The sequence below is a fragment of the Limulus polyphemus genome, unplaced genomic scaffold (genome assembly GCF_000517525.1).
Source record: "Limulus polyphemus unplaced genomic scaffold, Limulus_polyphemus-2.1.2 Scaffold30, whole genome shotgun sequence".
NCBI classification, from domain to species: Eukaryota; Metazoa; Arthropoda; class Merostomata; order Xiphosura; family Limulidae; genus Limulus; species Limulus polyphemus.
In genome coordinates, this window is record NW_013665640.1 from 1,038,308 (window position 1) to 1,058,882 (window position 20,575).

Here is a 20,575-nt window from a genome sequence, read left to right on the forward strand (position 1 = left end):
ACTGCTAAATTAGGGACGGCTAGCGCAGATATCCCTCGTGTAGCTTTGCGCGAAATTAAAAAACAAAACAAACAATTTTCTTTTAACTTGAAACGCTAGTAAAGTATGTATTATTATTCTTTTTTCACACACTTATGTTCTATGGGGAAGTATATAAAGTTTGTTTTTGTATCTGTTTAGACGCACGCGCCAGACATGGGGGATTATTGTTAGTAATTTCATAATTTGTAGTCCAGACATCATACAAGAAGTTTTGAAAGTAAGAATAAAATGGAAACTTAACAGGAAAATTTCGATATAAATATGTACATTTAAAGGTTAGTGAGAAACATAAGAAAAATATGCCGTTTATAATTTCCAATTACAATAGAAACGTTTTGAAAATTCGGATAACAGACCTAATTATGCATTACGTTCATCGTGGTTCAGTGCAGATACCAAAATGAAAGAGACTCTTCGCTTCTGATACACATTGCTGTTCATTTAATTACATGCTGATATTTAACTTGTGTGTATGAGACTTAACTGACTGAAGCGGTTTTATCACCAGATATAAATGAATCATTTTCCATAATTGCAACGAATACTTTTGTTTTCGTAATACTTGAGGGTTTGTTTAAATACGTTGTGTGGTTTTTCTTTTGAATTAAAGGGTATTTTGTTGAGTAACGTAATCGGTAAAATTGACCTTGCTAGGTAGATTATGAATTCGTTTGTTTTTTCAAGTTGAAAGTGGGAGTTATTAATGTTATGTTATGTTTTTAATGCCTTTCTTGTTTGCTTTGGATCTTAATGTTTATACGATTTTAACTTTCCTAGAAAATTTCTACTTTGGGCTTTCACCGCTCAAGTCAAAAATTACATTTGGCTTAAGTAAAAAGCGCCACCTAGAGGTTCCCAAGATGGATGGTGTACCAGGCTCAGATGGTTATTATCCCCCTCGAGGAAGACGTCCAAGTATCGCTCCAGTGCCCGCCATGTTTGGAAATGGCGATTTTTCACCCGATAGTGACGCTCATGTTGAAACACTAAACGAAGAAGGAGAAAAATATCTAGAAATTCCATGGACTACTCCTACTGAAAGTTTTGGGTACGTTAGTGTATTAGTTTTGTAAAACCTTTTGGGTTTAATATATTTTTATCCTTAATTAATTAATTTATCCGATGAGTTTTACACAAGCAAGCAGAAATCGTTTTATCTTGCTTTAATCTATGGTAAACTAATATCCTTATTATACCGTAAATTCTTTTTTTGGGGGGGGATCTTGTTAATTATAATATATCAAATCAATAAATGACGCTGCTTCAGTAGGTACATAGTAATCTTATTACATGAGAAAAATATATACATAGCAATTTCTGATATTATAAATCAATACATATAAAGTGAATTTTATTATGCTTTTGTTCAATTCCATGTTTGAAAGTATATATATATATATATTCCTGTGTTCAGATGCATAAAATCTTAAGCTAATCTTTCATAGTTGAATACTGAACGAAAAAATATGAGATTAATTTATAACATAACTGGTAACACAATCATAACTTTTATATTCTAAAAGCAATATAGCCTGCAAAACCTGTTATCTTAATTTCTTAAAAGAACACTTTTAAATTACTAACGTCCATTACACGAATTATGAAAATATTGTACATTTGGAATGCAAATGTTACATATATTTCTTAAGTCTATTGTTAATTATCTCCCGGCTTTAATGAATTAACATTTCATAATCACTATATTTATGACGGTAAATTTTGGGGTGCTTATCAATTATACACAGTTTACACAGCTATTGAATATAAGGCAATGTCTTATGTACAAGGTATCCAAAATTATGATAATTTTCTTACATAAATACACATTCTGTGTTAACATAATTTCAAGTTGCTCTACTTATATGCTTAGCTTGTAGGCCACGAAACTTATGCTTATTACCACCTTACTGGAAATACAATAATTTCAAATTCTAATATCTTTATAGACTTGATATGTCAAAACGAAGACATTTCGACGTTTTGCTGACATACACATAAAGTATAATAACATGTTTTTTTCTGAAGGTTGTTTCCTTATACAAGAAAGTGAGGAAGTAACAAATGAAATATTGTCCCTCAGGAGAACATTCTCGTTCCATGAATTTATAAAACGACGAATCTACCTTCAAGCAAAAAGTCCCTGAGTTTTTTACCAATTTCAGACTTACAACCTGACAATATAAGTCTGTGAATATGAAAAGTTTAGATAAAATTTCAATCGTTTTATTTTATTTGCTACTAGGTCCAACCATCGCTGGTGAAGCACCATACATCAGTTGTTAGAAAAGCAGGCCTAGCTCCTTAAAAAAAAAATATATATATATATATATATAGTATGTATGTATTGCGGGATTCATTTGCTGAACTACTTAAACAAATAGTGAGAAAATATTAAACTGGGTTAAATAAACGTTGAAGTTATTATTTGATAGGTTTGGTAGGCATAAGCTGGTATATGGTAGGAAGTTCTGAACAGATAATCTTCCTGGAAAGTACTAAATCTCGGCGACATATCAGCATTATTGCGGTTTCTATCATTAGACAACCAGTCCCAAACGTAATCCTGATTTGGCCTTTTCTAGATAGATGGTCTGTTTAGTAGTGTACAGTGAATATAAGATAGTATTTAAGGTTTCAACATTAACTTGGTGTTTGAATCTATACGTTTCAAAACTCTCTTTTATTGGAAACTATCTATTAGAAGGCCCTAAGCAATTACTTGTATGCCGGTTTGAGTTTTTCTTTTATATTTATTTCTAGTCCTAAGTAACCGTTTATACAGGTAGATCAATGATATTAATAAAAAGGGAATATGTGTTGATTTTTAATTTCTGAAATATTTAAGACAAAACAAAATCGAGTTGAAAAATATAAAATCTATTAATTACTTGCTTTAAGTCGTTTTGAACAATCTTTATGTTTCATTAGGAAAGTTAGAATATTAGAATGAATAGCTTTTGTATCGTTGGAATTTTACCAGAAATATGATAATTCTGCGTAGATCATAAATCTTTAGTTGAAATTAAAATGACAATTCTTTCATGAAATATGACGACAATCTGAGAAAACTCACTAATCAATATTTTGAACTATATTTTCTTTGGGTTCCAAAAGACAATTTGGAATTTCATTAAAAACAACTGTTTATGGCTATAATTATTGAATAATTCAAATCAGTTTGTAACAATTGAAAAAGGTTTTAAAATTAACTTTTAAATATTTTTAATGAATATAATCTTTGATAATAAATATCACTGCAAAAGCTGTAAGGAATGTGTGATACCATATTAGCCACAGTTAGATTAACAAAACTCTCCTGTTTTATAACTTTAAGCAAGGTATACTTCATTTATGAAAGAGCAGGACTAACCAGACAGTGTGTTTTGTAGCTATAGTTACTTGTCTTTATGATATACTTTCCTGTATTGTGCTCAGTTAGCCTGATTCATCATGCTGTTATATAGGGATTTGTATATTCTCTCATCACAGACTTTCGTTACTGCTTTAATTGCATTTCTAGATTAGACATAGTTATTCTATTGAGCCATTCTGTCTTATGGCTTCGACATATTCTTATATCAGACACAACTGGTTTAATTAAACATAATTATTTAGTGCGTTAGGTGCATCCGTATATTATAGACAATTGATCTATCTAGACAGCCTCTTATACTTTAGGTAAATTCCTGCGTTACGCACTGTTGGTTTCAACATATACACAGCTTTATGGTTTACGTTTTATTTCTACATCAACACAAACTTAACCTCGTCCTTTTCTGGTTAAATATTAAATGAGAACAATTACTTTGAGAAGCGTTTCGAGTTGTAAGAAATAAACCTCAAACATTAATTATCGTGTATTAATTGCAGACCTTCTCAACTAACCAGTATTTTCTCTCTCTTTCTTTACTTGTTCTTTTAACAAACGGTCCTAATATAGCGGGATTTTCATATAGAAACGTTTCCACAACAAACCTTTTCTTAATGTCCACGAGTCAGCTAGTAGATTATATTTTTAATACTTAAGATTTAATTTTTGTTTAATATACCTTTTGGAGCTGTTAAAGTGGGTATTTTCTAGAAATGATAAATTACTTCGACATTTATGGCTTTACTATTTAATTTTCTAAAGGTCATTCCTTAAACATTTTGCTTCTGTGACATTTGTAGACAGTAGTTCTAATTGCTTAATATTCGTTGATTTAATGTGTTGTTTTTAGATGCACTGATTTTCATTTGAGTTATCGACTAGAATCCATTGAATAGATGAAGATTCGACAGAAAATCATATGTGAGATCAACCTGAATTCTTTGCCTTTTAACTTTAGCAAAGAAAAAGACTGGATATACAACAAAGTTATTTCGTAAGCACCACATACAATCAAGAACCAAATATGAGTATATTTATAGCATCTATACTGGAGGTTTGAGAGCTTTTAGTGAAGAAGTAAACTTCTCTGTGAATAACTGTCACAGACTCAGAAAGCAGATAATTATATATACGAGACAATAATGCTATTCTCTCTCAGAGCACGAGAACTACTCACGTGAGTGTTGGTACATTCCTTCGAAAAATGAGGATATCCTCACAGTAGTACCTGACTCGCCAGTCAAAAGGTCGCTGTATTCTTTCACATAATATGTTCTATCTTACAGAAATATTTTTTACGAAAACGAGCACACATTATCTAGGGAGAATGACTCAGATCAATAGATATCTTGGGCGAAAGAAGCTTAGCCATTTCCTTGATCAATTTCCTGTGTTAAAACTACATATAGATATATACTAAGTGTTTGTATGTGAACTTTAGAGTATAATGAAGATGTAAACTATCCTTAGTGGTCCAAGTCAGTTGACCTAAAGCAAAAAAATGGTAAAAAAAATTGAATTTGATTAGTATATATGTGGTAAGCGTAAATGCAGCATTACCTAGTATTATAACGTGTGCAACATGACAAATATAGAACTTCAGATTGATTTGCATGCAAACTGTAATCCATTACAACCTTTCCTGTTAAAGATTCAACTTCAAAGCTCGACCACAAACAAAATAAACCATTTCACACAGCAGCAAAATAATAGACGAAACAGAAAAGTAAGAGGTAGAAATTGAAGTTGCGAAGAAAGCGTTTTATTTGGAAATTAGGAAACCAATTCTTTACTAATAGGGATATATATGTATATGTATGTGTGTGTGTGAGTGTGTTCATGAACAAGTCTTTAGTGATCACCTCAGAACACATATCTCCATGTAAAATTACAATATTTATGATCTTAATATTAAAACACCTTACTAAATCAGTTACCTGTCCTATAAATGTTTTCATTATTTAGTATTGAACAAGTGAAATAATTATTGTTGACTATTAATATTTACAATACTTTGATAAAAAATTTTCACTTAAGACTATATCTAGATTTTAATACTGTTTTCATCTTGAAAATAAATAATTCTTGTGAGCTGTTAAAGGTGACTAGAACTTGTCATCTGTATGTTACAATAGTGTTTCACTTTTAAACGTTATATAAAGTATTTATATAACACTGTGATCTAGAGTTATATTTCATCAGCCCTCCAGTGGCACAGCGGTATGTCTGCGGACACTAGAAACCGGGTTTTGATAACTGTGGTGGGCAGAGCACAGATAGGCCAATGTGTAGCTTTGTGTTTAACTTCAAACAATCAATATATTTCATCAAACAAAACACTAATCATAAAGTTAATTATTACTAGACGAGATTCCAAATGTAACGTAATTGTTTTTTCATTCTCGTAGCATAGCATAGAATAAAAAATATATATATTAAAAGCACACAGCTATGGCAAAACTCAAAATGGTATTTAACTAAACATTCTTAAAACCTCGTAAGGCACGTATTCGGCAAAATATGCACTCATATCTAGACGTGATGCAAATAGCTACTAACATAAAAACCAATTGAACGAGAAACTGCAGATGCCTGAAATAACTTATTATTACCTGCTGGATCACAAACTTTTGTTTGATTAAGTCAAACACCAGTTTTATATTGTCTCCTTTGACAACCATGCTCTTCACAAATTCTACAATCGAACAAATGTATCAGACTATAGGTAATATAGTTGTGAAAAAAAGCCTATTGGAGCCAGTGGATGTATTATGACTTGGCACTGTAGATAAATACTGTTATATACTAATAAAAGTGATCATTTGTGTGGTTGTCAAGTCTTTTAATCCACTTCAGTTGTAAGAGAGAGCAAGGTAATGCCAAGCCTTATACTCATACACGTCTTTAGTTTTGCTGATATAATAATCATGTGCTGATCACTAAGCAACTGTTGACGTCATCATTAGCTAGAGTTAATTTGTTGTTTATATTGTACACAAGCATAAGAAAGGATATCACGTTGACAGTGTAAGAGTGACATTTTATTTTTATCAAAACCGATTACTATATGCGAGCTGGGACTTATTCATAATAACACGAATAAAAACACTCAGTAAATTAACTGGCAAAACTAAATTACCTCATTATGGTTCACCCGGCACCTCCTCAATCCTTTCTCTTTCATAGTTACCTGTAATCATACTCCTATTGCAATGCCATCTTCAAGGACTTGCTCATTTCACATACACATTATCATATTTCTTTGTCATTATTTTTTTATACTTACTTAGTAGAATGCACTGTACAAGTATTGCTTATAGTTTTGCCCATTTATTTTAGTTTTTACAGCCAGCACAATGACGCTACACTGCCAAGGTTAACGCCAGTGACGCAAGTTGCTGCAGTTTATTCTAAACTTGATGGAATATACCCATCCTTGTTTGCCCAAAAATGAGGAGCAGTAGCGACTACAAAGATATAAAAAAGTTCAATAAAATAGTTTTGAAAGAGGCATTTGATGAGTTAGCTAAGGAGACAAATCAATCAAGGCCTTAATTTCTTGCCAATTTAGTATATATATATATATATATACATTACAAGATAATCAATTAACTTTCTGTAGATCAAATCGGTACTGTGACCCTATCTCTTATATTTATGCACGATAAAATCCAAGTTTTAAGCTTACTTCCGTTAAACAAATACGGCGAGGTGGATAATTTCAGGAAAGAAAAGGCTTAAAAATAATGTAATAACGTTATTTATGTATTTTGTTATAGTTACAGTGCTGATTATAACACTTAATATATCTACTTTTATTTCTGTTTTTTATTATTTTCAATTTTATTTTTATGTTTATTATTTAATTATAATGGTTATTCTGCATTGCTAATTTAGTACATGGACTTAAAACTAACTAAATCTGTAGAACTGGAAACGGAAAATAAAATTTTAATAAAACTAATTTTATTAGCTACATACAGATATTTAATTTTGTATTACACATCCTTAACGTATTTGATTGCAGAATTATCAAGGGATTTCCTCCTATCTCTCCTTACATCGGAGTAAGTCCAACTTTATGTTACCTTCTGAAGGAGAAAAAACCGGCCTGCTGCCTCCAACTGGCCCAGGTATGGTGTGAAAAAAAAAACAATCTAATCTTATTGAACTTTTTTTCGACTAACTTCTCTTAACCCTTATAAATTCCAAAATATGAAAATCTTACGCTTGGACTGTTGAATCGGACATCGTAAATCAACATCCTTGTACATTAGATGGATTACAGAAAACTTGCAGGAAGGAGTAATGTGGATTAGATATTATGACGTTGGAGCCTTTTGCTTTGGAAATCACGCTGCAGGACTATTGTCTACCTTCACGGTCGTCAGATAGTGTGACAGGAAACGATAGGAACGGTAACGATATGGTGGAGCTCCAAAAACGTTTTTAACATAACGTACTCAGCCCGCTGTACTTAGCATTGTGGCAAACACCTTAATTCTCAGTTAGAAGTACTTTTTTTTTATAGAATATGAATGTTATTGAAATAATGTGTATAATATATTTCAATTGTTATTTTTATTTTTTTATCGAAATGTACAAAAAATAAACGTTAAGAGTACATATAGTATTCCTTAACACAATTTTAGAATATTATCTTATCACTTTCAGAGCATTATGTGTGATTTGATAAATTTTATGCCCTCCAGTACATTTTGTAGATTATTTATTACGGATTTTAATGAATTTATATTGCAATTTTTTGCTGTTCTCTCAAAATTGGCAGTAGCTGTCAGTTGTTCGATGTTTAGGTATCTAAATTATCTAATTCCTGATATATTTGTATATTTTATTACCAAACTATTGTTGTTTCGTTTGTATACTGATGTGCAGTACATAAAGCTGTTTTATTAAGACTTATAAATATGTAATATATTGTAATATTTAATAAATATATAATGTATTGGCAGTAGCACTTTTCGTGTATGATTATCAGTTAAGGAAAAAATATATTCTATGATAAACATTATGACTATGAATTCGAACCACTACTTTTGTATGCCATATATCAATAATGTAAAGTAACGATGAAGAAATGTGTGTTAAAAAATCATATAAATCAATATACTAAGACCTGTAATGTTTAACTTAAAATAAGGCTTCTTATTCAAGTACGAGGTAGTGGTTAAAACATTTAAAAAATAAATATAAAAGTTAATATACATGTAGATGCACATTTTAACAGATGAAATGATTTTTTTAAATATTCAGCCTTTTAGTATTTAAAGTTGGTTGACGTCATTTATATTAATTAACATTGGAAGATCCTTTCTTGACAGCATTTTGCTGCCAGCTTCGGATGGTCTGTTAGTTTGTATCATTTAAAAAAATACTCCATTTAACGTGATTTTATTACAGATCTTAGGCCTATCGGTTTCAAATGTTTCGCCAACTTATGGGTGTTTAAACCGTAACTTTAAAACTGATTACTTTTATAAATGCACCTCAGTGGAACAGGGCTATGTCAGCGGACTTATGCTGCTAGAAACCGGGTTTCGACACCGCCAGTGGGCAGAGCACAGATAGCCCTTTGTGTAGCTTTCTACTTTATAACAAACAACAACAACTTTTATAAATATGTTGTTGTTTTTTTCTATGTAAATATATATAGTCCAAAACTTTTCTTAACACCTAAATCTGTAATCTTACAATTAGATACTACGTGCAAGCATGTTAAAATCTATACGGAATATTTTAAGTTTAGTAACTAACGCAAACTAATTTTCGTTTAATTACCCGCATCGAAGTGATAAAATTATAAACGTCACTGTAAAATATCTAAACTAAAGATGTAAATGAAGAGTTTTTACAATTATTTTCTCCATTTGTTTCTTGATGTTTTCTATCAGATCTGTGAACACTGTTCTTTCCGAAATGCCAAGGACTACAACTGGCTCAACCGATGCATCATCATCGCCGCTGATTACGCTAGCAATGGCATTTATAACTTTATCGTTCCCTTGAGAGCACATTTCCACAGCCCTCAGACACTGCGTCCCATCATCCTCTTGCTTGAGAGAAGGTAATCAGCATTCTAGACTTGGAAAAGTGATCTAGGACACGTTGGATCTATATCTCCGGCGAGATGACTTTTTATGATCTTAAGCGATATTGTAAACAGACATGACCTTTATCTATTTATCAGTCCGTGCGACTACCTATCAGTTTCTTTATCTACGTATATTTTATATGATATTTCATCCATAATTAACAGCAGCCTAGTTCTTCCTTGCACGTTGTATATTTAATGATATTGTCGAATATGGCTTTGCATTATTAGATATATACTCTATGTCTTTTTCTAATCTTTAGCATCTATTTTGATAGAAAGTGGAAATGTAGTATGCTATTATAGTTTTCACTGTTATAATCCTTCTTTCAGACCACACCAAGCTTTTCTGGATGCTATTTCGCTGTTCCCCTTGATCTATTGGATGCAAGGTTCTATAGATTAGTAAGTAGTGACAATATTAATTATTGTTTTTATTGGTCTACTGTATGGAATATTTAATCAATTCAAGCTACAGATATTTTCTTGTTCCTCTTTCCTTACTGAATGAAAAGCTCCATGGATTCGTAAATATTGATACCTCTCTCTCTTGTGGATGCTTCTGATTGTTAAATACTAGCATTTGCCACTTGCATCCCTCTAACTTTTGTGATAACGTTATTACATTTTTGATCAGTTTACTGGATGCAGTATTGTATCGGTTAGTAATTACTACGCTTTGTCTCCCCTGGACCCCCCCCCCCCCTCAGTAGCACAGCGGTCTGTCTGCGGACTTACAACGTTAGAATCCGGGTTTCGATACCCGTGGTGGGCAGAGCACATATAGCCCATTGTGTACCTTTGTGCTTAATTACAAACAAACAAACTGTCTCCCCTGGTGAACCAATTGAATTTCTCCCTTTTTTTTATAAGCACTAATGTTCGATTCTTTTGCTTCCCTTGACATACTAGATGTCATAATTCTCGCACATATTTCATTTTGAATCTAGAAATGATATTAAACATAACATTGATATAAGTAACCAACCTTTTAGTATAATTATGCCGGCTATTAATTCATAATTCTGAATTATTTAGCCAAATTCATCATATTTACCAAGTATTTTAAGATCATTCTTAGGATATACAGTTTGAAGACATTAATTTGTTTTGTTTCAGTAGTAGATACAAAGATGCATAGATACATCTATTATTTGTAGACAGTAGACTGAAATAAATCACTCTTACTATGCTACAAAACTGTTGTTCTGGCTGTCCCAGTAATGTTGTATAGGTTTCAGCAAATCAGCATGAGACTACCTGACTTATAACGGTAGCAAAACGCCATGATTTACAGTCTTTAATCCCGAAGCTGGAAATAATGATATCTTTATGGTAGCAAGTGTTACCTAATTAGTTAGGATGGGCATACTAGTTAGCATGCGGGCCTGTGAACCAGAGGGTCCACGGTTCGCATCCATTTTCTGCAACATGGCGCTTTGGGGTCGTGGGTTTGTTATAAAAAGATCGAATTTATTAACTGATTACGTAGCCCATGAATTGATGATGGGTGATGACGACAAGCTGCTTTCTCTCTAGGCTATCAGTTTAAAATTAGGAATGGCTAACTTTGCGCTTATAACTAAAGCTAAAAAATACAACTGACATGTTGTAGTGGTTTATTCCCAAATGTCGGTTGTGTGGAAGATCCCTTGTCTCTTGGAAGATTTGATATTCAGTTTCAAAGTTTTGGAAAATAAGTATCAGTTGTTTTAAGGAACTAAGAAAAACAAATACCAGACAAACACCCGTGTCACCTACTACAGCTAGGTTATAAATACTAACCTGATCTAAAAGCCAAGTAATTTGTTTAATATTATGAATATCATAGAAATATAAAATTATAAAAATAATCAAGCTTAAATTTGTAATATAACTTAATATAAACTTTCTCTAGTGTTGCAATTGGGAATAAACCACCACAACATGTCAGTTTTAATTGGGAATAAACCACTACAACATGTCAGTTTTATTTGGGAATAAACCACCACAACATGTCAGTTTTTTTAGTTTAGCTGCTTAACTTGACAAGAACTAAAACCTACTCACAACAAAAATTAATAATTTTAAATTTGTTTTCAATAATTTCAACATATTTGAAATCTTGCTTTCTAACTATAACTGTGAAGAGGAACATTAAATTTATAAATAGATATCGTTGTCGAGTGATTTTTTAGAGATAAACTACAGTTGATAAAAGAGTATTCTGTCTGACGTATTTCTTATAGCTTGGACGATTTACTGAGGGCAGGGATAAACTTGGCGGACAGTGTGGTGGTGGTGAACAAGGAGAGCAGTAACTCTGCGGAAGAAGACCACTTGGCAGACTGTAACACAATAGTTGCAGTTCAGACTATGTTCAAGTTAGTTCTCAATTTATTAAGTTTTTTTTTTTCCAGAAAAATAAATACTTTACACTTGTCGCAGTTTTATCTTTTATAATACTTATTGAAAACTATCTGTAAAATGGCTTGGTTAAAAGTCACAAACCGAACATGTTAAGATTTATTGACACCTGTCTGTCAAATGGTATGGTTAAAAGTCACAGACCGAACATTTTGAGATTTATTGACACCTATCTGTCAAATGGTATGGTTAAAAGTCCCAGACTGAACATTTTGGGATTTTTTGACACCTATCTGTCAGAGTGATTTGATTAAAAGAACCAGGTAAAACATTTTTAGATGTATTGAAATCAATGTCTTATCAATTAAACAGAAATCTTAAGCAGATATAGTAATATGTTCATTATTATATTGTATTTTTTTGTTTCTTGTGTTATTATTTTTATACAACTGTTTGAAGTTTCAAAATTTTATTCATGCTGATCTGTTTGGATACTCAGAAATAAAAGTTTGAATATTGTATTTATCTGGAGTGCATGCGTATTTCTTTCCAACACACTATATCACGTAAGTTATTCCCTTCGGAAATGTAAGTTATAAAACTGGACGACTATTTAAAAGGCTATTGGAATCGTAATTACATAAGTTATTTCGTTTAATGAATCCGTGATATAACCATCATTCGCAGATAATGAAATATCGGACTACTAACTAGAACTTACTAGCTGTTAGCTAGTATTTTAGAATTAAAGTGAAAACCCAAAGCCGTTCTCTAATTAGTATGGCACTATTTTTAAAGTAATATAATGGGGTATTCCTGTAATATTAGATATTCAGTCGTTATGTTACATTAGCTTTTTATAAGTACCCTGTTTGTTCTTGTTCGCTGCACAGACCTCGGATGTCATTAATATTATGTCGTGTTATAACAAATGATTATGATACAATTTGGTTGCATATTACTTTTGCAGACTTTTTCCCAGTGTTCGCATAATCACAGAGCTCAGTCAGTCCAGCAATATGAGATTTATGCAGTTTCGAGCTCATGATACATATGCTCTGCACTTATCGAAAATGGAAAAGGTAAGAAGTGAATAAAAACATGCTAGAATCAAGAATCTAGTTATTATTAAAATTTCCTGATCAAAAGTAAGCTAGCTCGATAGACAAAAAGTAAAATAATTTAAGATTTATTGGATTTTGAGTTCCTTTTACTTCATCATACAGTAACTCAAATTAATTTAGGTGTGTGAATAATGCTATGTCATTACGTCGCCCCCCCCCAGTGGCACAGCGATATTTCTGCGGACTTACAACGCTAGAAATCGGGTTTCGATACCTGTGATGGGCAGAGACCAGATAGCCCATTGTGTAACTTTGTGCATAACTACAAATAAGAATTTCGTCGAATTAATTATTAACTTATGAAACAGAAAAGAAATCTTTAACGTATATGTATATGTATATTTAAGAACTAATTTATGTATTAGTGAAGACATCATTTTAAGAAACTGATGATAAGTTCTTAATGTCATAAATTGATAAGCCAAAAAACCGAAAATTATAATAACTATAATACATTGAACTGTAAGTGGGGCAATGTTTATTTGTCTTACAGAAACACAAATAAGGTTTGTTTGTTTGTTTGTAATTAAACACAAAGCTTCACAGTGGGCTATCTGTACTCTGCCCGCCAGGGGTATCAAAACACGGTTTCTAGCCACTGGAGAACACACAAATAAGAGAGTTATATATAAAACATTTTTGTATTATCTCCTTCATTTGCTTTATTTCTGGTCTCCTTTTACTGAGGGTTAAACAAACTATGCATGTGCTAACAAAGAGACAAATCGTCAGAGATGGAGATGTGGCCACACGGAAAACATATTTAGTGCCTATATACTTGATTGTTATTGTTGAAGAGACGTGTTACATTCTTTTACAAGGAGGTTATTCGTATAGCGAAATTTGTGAACCACTGACAGACAAACGAAGCAACAATTCAAATAAGGGACTTCAGTGTTCTCCATAGAAGCAGAAAAACGCACACAGCTGGACGATTTAAATAATAACGAGTCCGAAATTATAGACGAACCCAATTTAAAGTAACGCCCTTAGCCACAAAGTGAAGGCTAAGAAGATAAACAAAAATGGGAAGTTGACGAAGACTCACTAGTTTGGAGATTACAAGTTTCCAGCCACATCTCGAAAGCAACTGTTATTTTATGTGGAAGATGAAAGAAGAAATTATGATACAGCAATCTCATTCGACGAAGTACCTATCAAATCCCTCACTGCTACGTTAATGATTAAGAGATGTCTTAGAAGCCAACATCCATGTACAATGAATATTGTGATGTCGGGCTACATTAAGTAACCATGGACATCAGACTGAGCACAGTTGACGATGGAAGAAAAAGTACCAAATACGACATAGAACATGGAACATTGTTTTTATCAAATGCGATATACATGTGTAATAATTCACGAGAACACATTTCTGTACGATAAAACAGATTGAGGAGTCAGTCATACTGCTTATTAATTAAAGATGTTGCAAATAAACAACTTTATATAGTACTGGATAAAAGAATATTATTAAACTAATAACATTTAAAAATCAAGTTTATCATTTGTATGATTAATATGTGCTATATATTCAAACTAAATTTGTCACTGTTTGTTTTTTACAAGATTTAATTTTTTTTTTTTACAGGAGTTATAAATTTGTGTTGTCCTTCACAATTTTTATAGCCAGCGAAAGGGAACAATATTTTAAAATAGTTAAAATATGTTTTGTAAAAAGATTAAATTCAAATGTAAAATTTAAAATTATAAGAAAATTTCTAGCGTTATTTATATGCTACTACTCTGCTTGTTTTGTTTTCCTACTTCAGGTACCGTTTTACTTTCGTTTTCGAGTGGTCTAAAAAACGTATGCTATAACATCAAAACAAGTGATTGCTTACGTCTTTGCTGGAAAGTTGATGCAACATCGAAATCCAGTCTCATTTTTTTTTCAAACTAGGAAGGTTCCCGTGGATTATAAAATTAAAAGGATTATTATATGATACACAATAATTCTACATCTTAAAAGTAATTATATGGTGATTTCACCATTGCCAAATAAAAAAATACTTCAACCAATTTTATCATGTCGTGTACCCATTGTCAGAGTAGCGTTAAAAAAAAGTTCATAAACTTTGACGAGTGTTTTGAGATTTCAGGATTTTGGTATTTACAAAATGCTGGAAAGGGGATTGAATACCTAAAATTGTCAAGAATTTAGATGAACGTGACAAAATTCATAAGAAATACAAAAGGTCTTCCAGTCACTGAGTAATGACTTCTGATTAAATAGATTAGAACTAAAATCGAAACTTATAAGTTAATGATAATCATATAGCTATAGTATGTTTAACTTGTCAATGATAGGACAATACCAAACAAAGTTAATTAATTGTATTGCTGATATTTCGCTTTACTAGATTTCATAACAGTGCCAGAAACTACAAAACTATAGTATGTTTAACTTGTCAATTATAGAATAATACCAAACAACATTAATTAATTTTATTAATGATACTTTGCTTTTTTTTTTTAGATCTTACAAAAGTTCTAGAAACTACTAACCTTATTGTTTAGAGCCTTTTATATATCATAAAGATACTTAGTCGAGTGTAACTCCATTTTAACTATTTTTCTAGCGAGAAAAAGAACGGGGTACACATATTTCTTACATGTTCCGATTGCCGTTTGCAGCTGGAACAGTGTTCAGCGCTAGCATGCTGGATACGTTACTCTATCAGGTAAGACTGAGCGTCAGTACAGTTGAATGTAGTAGACTACAACAGTGTAGATTTTCATTTGCTAACAAAAGGCACCCATAAAACATCGAATTTCGTAAAATAGTTTTTGCATGAGGTTAAAAACAAGCTAGTTTTAAAAGTCTAGATTGCATAGTTTGATTACACAGTTACTGTGTTTAGTAGCAATAACTGTAAACAATTACTATGTTATTAGTACATAAACATGCTCATTTTAGTTGCAAGATGACTATATTACCAAACATAGAAACAGTGTTATTGTGATTTATATGGACTATCTATTGCAAGATCACAGACATTAGTACTAGAGTTATTGAACGAATTTAGGACTACTAATTACACTTCATTAACTTTGATTATTTAGAACAACGTCCATTTCCGTAACACATTTAATGGACTTGGTTAAATACAATTGATAAATAAGGTAAGAATACCTATCAGGCCATCGGTTTGTTTGTTTGTTTGAAGTTAAAGCTACACTATGGACTATCTGTACTCTGCCCACCACGGGTATCGAAACTCGGTTTCTAGCGTTTTAAGTCCGCAAATATACTGCTATGCTACTGGGGAGCTCAGTTTGTTTGTTTGTTTGTAATTAAGCACAAAGTTACACAATGGGTTATCTGTGCTCTGCCCACCACGGGTATCGGAACCCGGATTCTAGCGTCGTAAGTCCGCAGACACACTGCTGTGCTACTGGGGAGCTCAGGCTATCAGAATCTGTAGTCAAGCGAACTGTATGAGGTTATAACTTATTAGAATAATTAACTAAATCGAAAATGACGGATAAGGACCATCGGCTTTTTAAACACATTTTATAAACTACTTATTAATCAAATTAATTGTGAATGAGTTACTTTGTTGGTTACAAGGCCCTTAATAACAGATAAGTCGAACAGAAATTAAATTGAAGAATTCAGTCAATATAGCAGTTAGTCCCAATAATTATTTCAGGGATTTCCTATTTGTTTTACATAGAAAATGTGTGTTTTCTTTCAATTATTTTGATCAATTCTTTGCATTGTTGTAGCAGACAAAACAACAGAATAGGATGCAATATGTCAATCCCGTCGGTAGGGAAAAGTACAAACACGAGACGGTAATTTGAGTTAAAAATATAGCATGTTGCCACACTTTCAATAAACACAGTATGTTATCGTGTAGGTAAAGTGCAGTAAAGTGTCTGCCAAATTCGGTTAAAATGTTTAACCTTTAGTATAAAAATATATTTTATAGTTTTCGATGTAATTAGCACAAATGGTATATCATCCACGACTATCTTATGTGCTTAACAATATTAATGCAAGTACTGACATTACCTAACGAGAGTAAGTTGACAAAGTAACACAGTCTATCAACTTCTATTTTAAGAATTATTAATTATTTTTTAACTTCAGAACGTAACTCTTTTCATTTATACATATTGTGTAACCACGAATAGATTTAAAGTAATTATTTTTACTTTCTACTTTAGGCTTTCGTAAAGGATTATATGATTACCTTTATCAGACTCCTCCTAGGAATCGACCAAGCTCCAGGTTCTGGTTTCCTTTCTTCGGTAGGTATCTTTCTATATAGACCCGTCCGTTTACCTTATTCATAATGTGTTAATATTTGTTATAATAATTGGTTAACAAGAATTCAAGATAGAGAATTAAAAGATGGGGTACACCGTCCTTTCTTTTTACACGACCTTATATTTTTCGCAGGAAAACTTTTTAATCGATATATATATATATATATGTGTGTGTGTGTGTTTTCAGCTTTAATTATGTTTTTTTTTTAATGGTTCATTAACACATATTTCTGTAAGTCTTTCTTAATCGCTTATTATCTTAGAAATCTTACATAATAATTCTGATTCAGATTAAATAAAACTGACAAAGTGTAATATGTTAAGTTTTTGTCTTGTTTGTTGTTGATAAGCGCAAAACTGCACAAAGAGTTTTCTTTGTTCTGCTCATCACCGGCATCGATACTCGGTTTTTAGCGTTATAACTTCATACTTACTGCTGAGCCACTAGAGGTAGGCTTTCGTTTGGTTTGGTATGTTTTGAATTTCACATAAGGCTACTTGAGGGCTACCTGCGCTAGCGGTCCCTAATTTAGCAGTGATAGACTAGAGGAACGACAGCTAGTCAGCACCACACCCCTCCAACTATTGTGATACACTTTTACCAACGAATAGTGGGATTGATTGTCCAATTATACCCCCTCACCCATGGCTGAAAGGGCTAGAATGTTCGGTGATGGAAGTTCGAATCCGCGACCCGCAGATTGTGTGGCGAGCGCCCTAACCACCAGGCCATAGCAGGCCCTAAGCTTTAGTCACCAGCGATATTTTGATGAATTTCTCTTGACGATCACCAGGTGAAATTGTAAGAGAAACCAAGCTTTTCTCCTAGAATAGAGCTTTAATAGACTTTATTTGCATTAACTATCATTCGATATTGCACATTTCGAAAAACATTGACTTAAGAACGATTATTGATATTATTAATTTTTGAGAAGCCTATGACTTATTATATTACGTTAATTTTAAACAGGCTTATAGTTTAGAAATTAGTTTGAGTAAATATAAGAAATGTCTGTTAATGAACATGGTGATTGTTGTTATTTGGAGAGAGAGAGAGAAATAATTTGTCACGTGAGTACTCATAATATTGCTATTTATTCAATAAAAAATTTCACTTGTTATAACGTGATAGGTAGCAGGATTCGTTATTAGAAATTTTCAATTTGTACACGGCTTGGCAAGTCCCGGCGGTTAGGATGCTCGACTTGCAATCTGCGGGCAGCGGCATCAAAACTCTACACCGAACTACTTGCTCTTTCATCTATAGAGGCGTTATTATATGATAACCAGTCCCACTATTCGTTGTTAAAGAGTAATCAAAAAGTTGGCGGTAGGTGCTACAGGCCGTTTTTTTTTTGTTGTTGATGTTGTTTTCCTTCTGGTCGGCAGTTCAAAATTAAGGCGGTTGATAGTTTTAGGAGCTTTACCGTAAATAAACAAACAACTTTTACAATGACAGGTATCAATATCAGAATACATTTGTAATTAAAATTCGATGAACACACTTTGAGACTAATAATGGCTGGAGACGGCCTGATGATGACAAAACCTTGTCGAAACGTTGTACATTTGCTGTCATGTTAAACTTATACATTTGTAATTAGTATTTGTTCATCAAGCAAAACATCATCGGGCATATTTATATTAATAGTGTGGTCTCGGTTACTTATATAATGCGAACAACGTTATAGTAAACTTATAAAACTGCTCCACAAAGTAAAGAGATATTTTTTTATATCACAAAATACCCATGTACTATGCGAAAGGGTCTGGAAACTTGAACGTTCAATGATATTGTTTGTTTGTTTTTGAATTTCGCGCGTAGCTACACGACGGCTATCTGCGCTAGCCGTCCCCAATTTAGCAGTGTAAGACTAGAGGAAAGGCAGCTAGTCATCACCACCCACCACCAACTCTTGGGCTACTCTTTGACCAACGAATAGTGGGATTGACCGTCACATTATAACGTCCCCACAGCCGAAAGGGCGAGCATATTTGGTTTGACGGGGATTCGAACCCGCGACCCTCAGATTGTGAGTCGAGCGCCCTAACCACCTGGCCATGCCGGGCCCGTTCAATGATATAACTCAGTGAAAGATAAGTCACACCTCTTCAACAAGATCACACCCATAATATAATATGTTGGCAGCTACGTACCCTTAATCTATATTTCGATGTATCACCGCCCGTAGTGATATAATATAACTTCATGCATTGATTCTGGTGTCCGAGGATAACACTAAACGGCCCAGCGGCATTCGTATAATGATAAAGTTTTGTAAAAAAAAAAGTTTGTTGATATCCGTATATTTAAGCAATGAAAGATGAGGACAGTGTCGGAAAGATAGATCATCACACATAAATATATGTTTTGTTTAGGTTTTTAAATAGATAGCAGTAAAAAATATCACGTGTTTTGATAATAGAATGTGTAAGTAAAAGAATCAAAACACACATTTTGTTTTTACTCTCGAAAACAAGATGAGAATAACAGAGGAAGATCTTTGGATCAGAACGTACGGACGTCTCTATCAGAAGCTTTGTTCTACAACATGTGAGGTGCCCATAGGAATATGTCGAACCCAGAGTTCATTATCGGACGCCTCTTCTGTAAGACAGAAAATAAAATAGATAGATAAATAGATTAGTTATATATTTCTTGTCTATTAATGTTTGCAGCATTTCCAAGTTATTTCAAACTTAAAACTGCTACAGAATTAGGACCATTGCTGAAATGAACGAACATACAAAAAATAAAAAAAAACATGTCTTACTTTGGTATATATTTTTTAAATTTAATATTCCTCAGAAAACAAATAACTTGCTGTTTTTTAAAAGCATATTTAAATAGTAGTGGATCGATGTGAAGGAATTATATATATATAAAATTGAAATGATGAATTTAGTTAGGTAATTATATTTGTTGGTGTTTTATGTCACACAATTTTATCATTGATTAGTTGTCGCTGGAGTTGTTAGATAGTGAGAGGGCTGCCTTGGCTGCTGACGTGGAGAGACAAGAGATCTGTAACATGGTGAGAACACGCATGTTCAACCTGGGCCTACCAATAGAAGACTACGGTTTGTAATAAACTATTTCATAATGAGTTTCCATTTTTGTTTTTCACTGACACTCTTCTTCATTATATATATATTTAATGACTTAAAACACCTTTCCTTATTGGAATGTGTATTTTATTACAGGTAAAATGTGTTTGTTTTAGAGTAAAGTCACGTTAGACTATTTACTGTGTCCACTGCGGAAAATTGAACCCCGGATTTTAGGGTTGTAAATACGTAAAC

At 32.5% G+C, this 20,575-nt stretch overlaps 1 protein-coding gene across 1 annotated transcript in view; it reads left to right on the forward strand.

The window, feature by feature from the left end:
* LOC106459782 (potassium channel subfamily T member 1-like) overlaps positions 1-20,575 on the forward strand; it is a 73,269-nt gene that overhangs the window by 49,039 nt on the left and 3,655 nt on the right. Inside the window, exons 18-27 of the mRNA XM_022386625.1 lie at positions 820-1,090; positions 7,440-7,545; positions 9,325-9,497; positions 9,858-9,929; positions 11,753-11,887; positions 12,841-12,952; positions 15,577-15,678; positions 17,171-17,254; positions 19,754-19,882; positions 20,233-20,353. Coding sequence (XP_022242333.1) covers positions 820-1,090; positions 7,440-7,545; positions 9,325-9,497; positions 9,858-9,929; positions 11,753-11,887; positions 12,841-12,952; positions 15,577-15,678; positions 17,171-17,254; positions 19,754-19,882; positions 20,233-20,353 — 1,305 coding nt within the window. The remainder of the gene's footprint in view (positions 1-819; positions 1,091-7,439; positions 7,546-9,324; positions 9,498-9,857; positions 9,930-11,752; positions 11,888-12,840; positions 12,953-15,576; positions 15,679-17,170; positions 17,255-19,753; positions 19,883-20,232; positions 20,354-20,575) is intronic.